Source organism: Sander vitreus, chromosome 2, assembly GCF_031162955.1.
Source record: "Sander vitreus isolate 19-12246 chromosome 2, sanVit1, whole genome shotgun sequence".
NCBI lineage: Eukaryota > Metazoa > Chordata > Actinopteri > Perciformes > Percidae > Sander > Sander vitreus.
In genome coordinates this window covers 1,515,437-1,522,936 of record NC_135856.1, presented here as the reverse complement: position 1 = coordinate 1,522,936, position 7,500 = coordinate 1,515,437, and the positions used below count along the sequence as shown (strand labels likewise).

At 45.6% G+C, this 7,500-nt stretch overlaps 1 protein-coding gene across 1 annotated transcript in view; it reads left to right on the top strand.

Annotated features, from left to right (window-relative positions):
• Positions 1–7,500, top strand: part of kcnh1b (potassium voltage-gated channel, subfamily H (eag-related), member 1b) — a 33,405-nt gene that overhangs the window by 25,395 nt on the left and 510 nt on the right. Inside the window, exon 11 of the mRNA XM_078272100.1 lies at positions 1,665–7,500. This exon is cut by the window's right edge and continues 510 nt beyond it. Within this exon, the coding sequence (XP_078128226.1) occupies positions 1,665–2,507 (843 nt within the window). The 3' untranslated portion in view covers positions 2,508–7,500. The remainder of the gene's footprint in view (positions 1–1,664) is intronic.

Sequence of the window (7,500 nt, the reverse complement as noted above, 5' to 3'; positions counted from 1 at the left end):
TCTGCTTACTAACTGCAATGATCCCATATTGCTTCACCACGTCACCAAACTACGTCTTTTGTTTTGATTAAGAGATCCTTTAGAGGCAGAACATGACATACAGTATACTGTATATATGTGTACTTGTCCCACCCTCATATAATGGCTCCAACGGCCATACCTTGATCTCTCATTGCTGACGGTCTGCAGACACAACTTGTCAAATACTGCACTTGGTCGTTACTTTTTGATGCTCTGCCTATCACTTTGGCGTAACTTTTTAGCGCCCTTTGTAAGGACTCTTGGCGTAACTTTTCAAGATCAGAGCACTGAACAGCACAGATATGTTTCTTTAAAAATAAATGACTTAATCCACACACTTCTCAGATATGAGTGCTCCATTTAACACTGTAGATCATGCAGTTTTAATCGATGACCTGAAGCTCTGGGTGAAAACTCTGTATGTATTTACATAACGTGACCAATCAGGGGTGGTGACTTCTTGCAGGGATAGCAGTCGTGCTTACCACTAACATGCTAGCTGGCTTTTCACTTGCTAGCCTGGTGGGGAACAGGGCAACGAGTCCCCACAGAGGATTAAAGCAAGTGGAAACCATTTCTCTCTGAATCAGGTTTAATGGACGTGTCCATTTTGGGTTTGGAGAGAATAATAGTCTCGCTTTGCCAGCTCTATCTCTCACCCAGAAAGTTTTGAACAGAGTAGATATAGTTTTCCTAGGCTAGAAATCTAGACGCACCCTAGCGGCCGTGCCCCTCGCAGCGCCCATCCTGGGTGTTGTGTTTTAACCCTAACCATTGCCTAATCCTAGTGTCTTCCAGGCAGCGCTGCCTGGAAGATGACTTTGGGGGCTTAAAACACCAAACATATTGACACAGCCTCTGAAAATAACGCCGATTGCATAGACCAGGCCCCCCAGGAAATGCGCCGGACTTTGAAGCAAATTGAACATAGCACATTTTTTTGAGCGTCACAACCGACTGGTTTCACGAAATGACTCGTTTCAATGTCAGAATTTGATCCATTCGCTTCCAATAACATTTGGAAAGTCTTGAAGAGGCGCCACTGAGTTACTCTCAGAGGAATGAAGAAGAAGAATGCCTTTATTTATCCCGTATTCACTTTGTTAATACAGTTACACACATTGAACACAGGCCTGAATTACAAACATGCTCAGGACCTATACATGCTAAACACACTGATGGAGAGATGTCAGAGTGGGGGGGCTGCTCCTTGGAGGAGCGCCCGAGCAGTTGGGAGTTCGGTGCCTTGCTGAAGAGCAACTTGGCAGTGCCCAGGAGGTGAACTGGCACCTCTCCAGCTACCAGTCCACATTCCATACTTCGGTCTGTACGGGGACCAGCGACCCTCTGGTTCCTAACTCAACTCCCTACAGACTGAGCTGCTGCGCATCAAACGCTGCATCCAGTTTTTATACATAATACACGTATACACAATACATCCGTGGGATAGACAGAGGCACTGATTTTCGACATTCGACAAGTAGTTGTTTAATGGCTCAGACATCCATGCCTTAAACACAAATCCTGTAGCCTGTAGTCTTTTATTTCCCTTTCTGGGAGTAAGGGGTAAAGAAGTACAGATATCTGTTTGACAAAGTGAAACCTTTGTAATCGTTTCTCTTGTGGTTTGTCTTCTTTTACAGATTGTCTTCCGGAAGATCAGTGATGTGAAACGTGAGGAAGAGGAGATGTTGAAGAGAAAGAACGAGGCTCCTCTCAACCTGCCTCCGGATCATCCGGTGCGACGCCTCTTCCAGCGTTTCAGGCAGCAGCGGGAGGCGCGGCTCGCCACCGAGCGTGTCGATCACGACGCTGGTGATGTGGAGACGGGCGTCGTTCCCCTGGAGAAGCCCAGAGGTCCGGTGGTCCTGGCCTCCACCAGCATAGTCATGGTGACGGAGAACCAAGCCACGCCAACCACATCCTCGACATCCTCTGCTTCCTCCCGGACGTCCAGCCGAGTCATGCTCCACGCTCCCGCCACGCAAAACGGAAACGTGGTCGGCTGCAAATCAGCAGAGCCGGCCAAAGCTAAAGGCTGGGGGCGATTCAAGGAGTCGGTGGTGAAGGCAGAGTCGTGGAGCAGCGTCTCTAAGGCCGAGTCCATGGAGACGCTGCCCGACAGAACTAAGTCTCACGGTGAGATGTCCCTTAAGAAAACAGACTCCTGCGACAGCGGAATCACGAAGAGCGAACTGCGCTTGGACAATGTCGGAGACACCCGAACACCGCAGGAGCAAAGCCCGGTCCAGTCGGACGAGAAGAAGGTCTTCTGCGCGATACCGGAGCAGAGCATTCAGGCGTCTTTCCTCGAGCTGAAACAGGAACTGAGAGGCGACATCAGAGGTCTGAACAGTCGCATGGCGGCGCTGGAGACTCAGATGGCCGAGATGCTGCAACTTCTCAAATCCAGGAAGTCGTCGGGTTCTTTCTTCGAGATCTCCAGGCCTCCGTCGCCCGACTCCGATGGGGACAGCTTCTGTTAAACTGCACATGGGTTCAGTCCGCGTGAGTCTGACTCGACACATTTCAGCGTCCACATGTCTGACGAGAGCGCCTGACCGCAGTGTGAAGCTGAGCCGATGGCAGTTAAGAGGACAACGATCCCGCACAAAAGCACTTTGTTACGTTCGTAGCATCGCCCTGCGAGACATTACAGACTGGACTGAGGATAAGGCGGATTCACTTTGAACAGAGACTATATATATATAAAGTCATGACTTTCATGGCACCTTTGGTTCTCAGGAAGGTTTAGACCTTCATGCGATTTTGGCAATAATATAAAAGATGGCTTTAATGTTGTTCTTCAAGACTTTGGTACTGTGATAAAGGAAACCGTGTTCTAATGGCATGTTCCCAATTACATACAAAGTCAATGCAAAGACGCGGCACACGGCGCAAATGGCGCAAAACTTTTGAACTTGAGCGTCAAATTCGCGTGTTGCCTTTTTATCTGGTTATTGCAATTAAAAAAACTGCAAAATATGTACTTCAAGTAGCGCTGGAAGTGGCTTCATCATCCAGACGTAACGTTTACTTCCTGGAGAAGGCAGTAAACATCACCAAGCTCTGCCGGATGAAATGTTTAATCCAGACATAATGCCATTTGATTTACCGAGGTATCTGGTGCAGCAATAATGTATTTTTTATTTTTTTTGCCATATTGATGACGTAAAGAAACGTTGTTGGTGCCTACAGCTCTACACTGGCGGGTGATGCAATTCAACACAAATTATCCAAATATTATGATGCAAATGGCGCAACTTGAATATTGTTTCCGCCCTGGTGTGAACCCGCCTTATAGCGATGATTCGGGTGGATTTGCCCCAGTCGCTAGCTCTACCAGATCCTGAAGGGTCCGCTCTCATTGGCTGTCTTCACACTTCATAAAAAAAAAAGGTCTTCAAACTTCAAAATAAAGTTCAAGGAGAATCCAGGAGACAGATCTCTGTGATTCCAGCGGACAGATGGATCTCAAACTGACTGACAAAAAGAGGATGGCGTCCATGACGTCACTACTTCCACGTATCGTAGGTTGGTTTTTCCGATAGCGCTGTTTGAGAATTGAGCGATTGCATGACAACATATCAAAGCCAACGCTCTGCAATTGGTAGTTCAGAGAGTTAATCAAAAGACGGACGTTTAACTGCAGAACTCGTTAAAAGACATTGTAGTTCAGACTTTCAGCTGACGGTCAACAGTTCGGTTTTATGGCAGGAAATGGCGGCAGAATGTCCCTAACTTCATGCAGACTAAACACTGTGTTCAGATTTGTTCAGAAGTCTTTGCTTGTTAGGGATCGGTAGCGTTTTTATATCCAGAGTGAATGTGAACAAATTGATGCAGCACAGTGACAATGAATCCCTAAATGTGTCCGATGTTTTATTCCTGCACAGAGCTCGACATTAGTCTGGATTTTTTAGTTTTAATAAAAAAATCAGTGCATGCATGTTCCCATGTTGCTTCAGATCTGAATGAAGCCCATGAGGTTTTAACACATCCACACTGAAACAACAGCAACGTGAATGCTTCAGTGTCAAAGATCACATATTTGATGGTAATAATTCTGATATTTTAACTCGGCTGTACAAAAACAAATAATTGTGGCTCATTGGCACCGTACGTAGGTAACGTGTCTGTGTTGGAGGTGAAAGTCAGTCAGTGCCTCTGTTTCTGTCTGTCAGACTTTTGCCTCTTTGTTGTGATTTTGATTGCTGCTGGCAGTCGTGCTGGGCGCTGTTTCCTCTCCAGAAGTCACTGGTTGTTAGGCTTCGGAGGAACTTACAGCAACCAAACTACCTTCATAACGGCAAACCTTTGTTGCGACGCTATTGCAGAATCTCTGTGTGAAAGGGGTTAGGGGTGGGGTAAGAATAAATCGATACAGCATAGTATCGTGATATATATTCCCTGGCAAAACTGTATTGATACACGGACGCCAAGTACCGATCTTTTACTATATTGTCACGGCATAACCAACTCTGGGAACTTGATTGCTCTCGCTACGTCTAAGATTATACCAGAGCTTGGTTGTGCTCACACATTTGATACTAGGAGCTAACTGCTAGGCTGCTAGACTGAAAGGTAAAGGGTTCGGGCCTCGTTCTCAGCTGCTCTCCGGCCAGTGTGCTACTCCTTCGGTGGGCGCTCTGCTTTGGGGCCTCAGCTTCGCTGCTGGCCAGTCCGCTTTTCTTCCTTCATCATTCTGTGCAACTTCCCACAGCGTTGCCATCACTTAGTCTATATCCACGACGTTCCCTTTGTGTTGGCGTTCTAACCTCCGGTGGATTTATGAGGACTGTCAGCCCGGTCTCATGGCAGTTTGTGAAATGGTCATGTTATTGAATCTATTGATTCGTGTGGTGAGCACAAATTTTAAAGTAATGTATTTCAATGGGAAGCATATTTCGTGATCACAGAATGATTACGGTAGCGAGTAGTATTGATAAGGACTTTCACCCAGGAGACCGGGGATCGCGCCACGCGTGTTGCAGTTCCTTTCCCCGTTATTCTCTTCCTAACCACAACCGTCCCGTTGTTGTGGCCGGCGTGTGGCGTTTCATGTCCCCGTTGTTGCATGCCACAGCGAATCGTGTCCCTGCGCCCGGGGATCGTGTCCCGCGTGTGGCGGTCCGTCCCATCGTCGCTGGCGTGTGCCGTTTCATGTCCCCGTTGTGGCTTTTCATTTCCCCGTTGTCGCGTCCCCCAGAGCAGCCCTGTGTCGTGGCAGTTCGTGAAATGGTCACGTTCGAAAATTGTGACCTGTACACGAAATAAACGAGAAAATTGTGACCTGTACACGAATCAATAAATCAAAACAACGTGACCATTTCACGAACTGACGTGAGAGCGGGTTGGGACTATGGTTAACTGCTCCTCAGATCTCTGCAGGGTAAATCCAGACAGCTAGCTAGACTATCTGTCCAATCTGAGTTTTCTATTGCACGACTAAAACTACTTTTGAACGTCCACATGTTCCACCAAAACCAGCTCCTTCCTGAGACTATTTAGCAGGAACCGCAGCCGCATAGCGAAGCTCCGTGTGTCGTAAATTTCGGCATATTCGTACAGTTTTTCCGTGAATGTCCGAGTGGACAAATCTGTGATCTCTGGACACGTCTGCCCAGACAAACACCCACATGTAGCATGAACAGAAAGTTTATCCGGTTCTTTGAGCTTCAACTGAGCTTTTGTTTTTCTGAATGAACAGTAAACCAGATTAATAACAATGTATTCTGTTTTTAGTATAAAAAGTTTTGCGGCTTCAACTTGAGTATCATCTGCAAAACATGATAGCAAACTTAAAGTTATTTTAAGTTTAAGTTGTTTTTATTTACGACTAGAGGGGCGAAGTCCCTCCCCTTACGGTTGAAAACTATCTTGAAAAATTGAGTGAAGACGAATAATGTTTTGACAAAACTTAATCTGTCTCTCCCCGTTCACTACCGGACACATTTCAACATTTTTTATGCTTTTTTGGAACCCTAACTTTTTTCAACATTTCTGGGAGTTTTTTCGTTCAGCGCTTTAGACGGGATTATTTTGGAAGTTTTAAGTCACTTTTTGGACACTATATATTTTTTTCAACATTTGTGATACTTTTTTCAACATTTTGGGTATTTTTTCGAAGTTTTTATCGCTTTTTCCAACATTTTTGTGGCTTTTTTTGACGTTAAGTCACTTTTTTTTAAATGTTAACGTTTTTTTCTCGCTTTTCAGCTATAGCGAGCAAGGTGACGTATGCGAGACGAGAGATGTATTTCACTGAGCTCCGAACTAAGGTCCCATGGTGTCCACCGGAAGGGGAGGGACTTCCCCTCTCCACACAGTCGACTCTGATGCTTTATTTTTACTAATCAAAGGAAATGTAACCTAGTCACCCTGAGAAGGAAGCTATACATTTGTCTTGGCTTTGGTATCTCGTGTATCCTGTGTACGTGTGATATAATATAACGTCATAATATGCAATTATTGCCCGTGTATGCTGTTTGCTCTGAAAGACGAGTCGTTGTTTATGATCAGAGCTTTAAATTTACACCCGCCAACCCGCCAAATGCATGTAACAATGTTGGCGGGTAACATTGTAAAGTTACAAGCCAATTTGGCCGGAGATGATTGGATTCCAGATTGGTCTGTTCTCCAGAGGTGGGGGACTCGAGTGGCCAATTTGAGGACTTGAGACCTGCTTGACTTGACTTTGACTTGAGACAAATGACTTGAAAGGACTTGACTTTTATTAATGTAACAACCAGGCCGTATTCTTTTTTAAGGTATTAAAGGGCCAGTGTGTGGGAATTTCTCCCATCTAGCGTTGAGATCATATATCGCAATCAACTCTCTCGCACCACGCAGTTCAAAGTACGTATTACAGCTACGGTAGCCTTACCATTAGCAGCATTAGCAGCAGCTGTGAGTTTATCATGTGACAGCGAAAACGCGAAAGGCGGAGCAGTATGTCCTGTATGTCTCTTACCAGCTAACGTATTTCTAGATGGAGCATGAATATGGAGCGTCTCCCCCAGTTCATGCTAACGCTAATGTAACATGTCAAGCCAAAAGGAATACTTGGGATTGATGGTGGAGGTAAATATTCATGAAAAAGGATGAGTTTGTGAACGGGCAACGCAGATTTTGATAACTAAACAACTAAACACGTTACACACTGGGACTTTAAGAAGTTACATTTTGTTTTTTGGGACATCTTCGTGCTATGCGCATCACTCTGCCAACCTTCCAGAGCGCGGCAGACCAGCTGAGGCAAACGTAGGAGGCAGCCGTCACTGCAGGGATTATGCCCCAAAATAGTGTCATTGGGATTGAAGGAGTTTGTAGTCGATGCTCGTTGTAAAAAAAAGGAACAGCTGTGTGCAAGGATTGCAACTCCAAAATTACGGAGACGACAACCACAACATCCAACTTCAGCCGTCATTTCAAGCAACACAAACAACGGTAGCTACGTGAATTTGTCTTTTAGCTAAC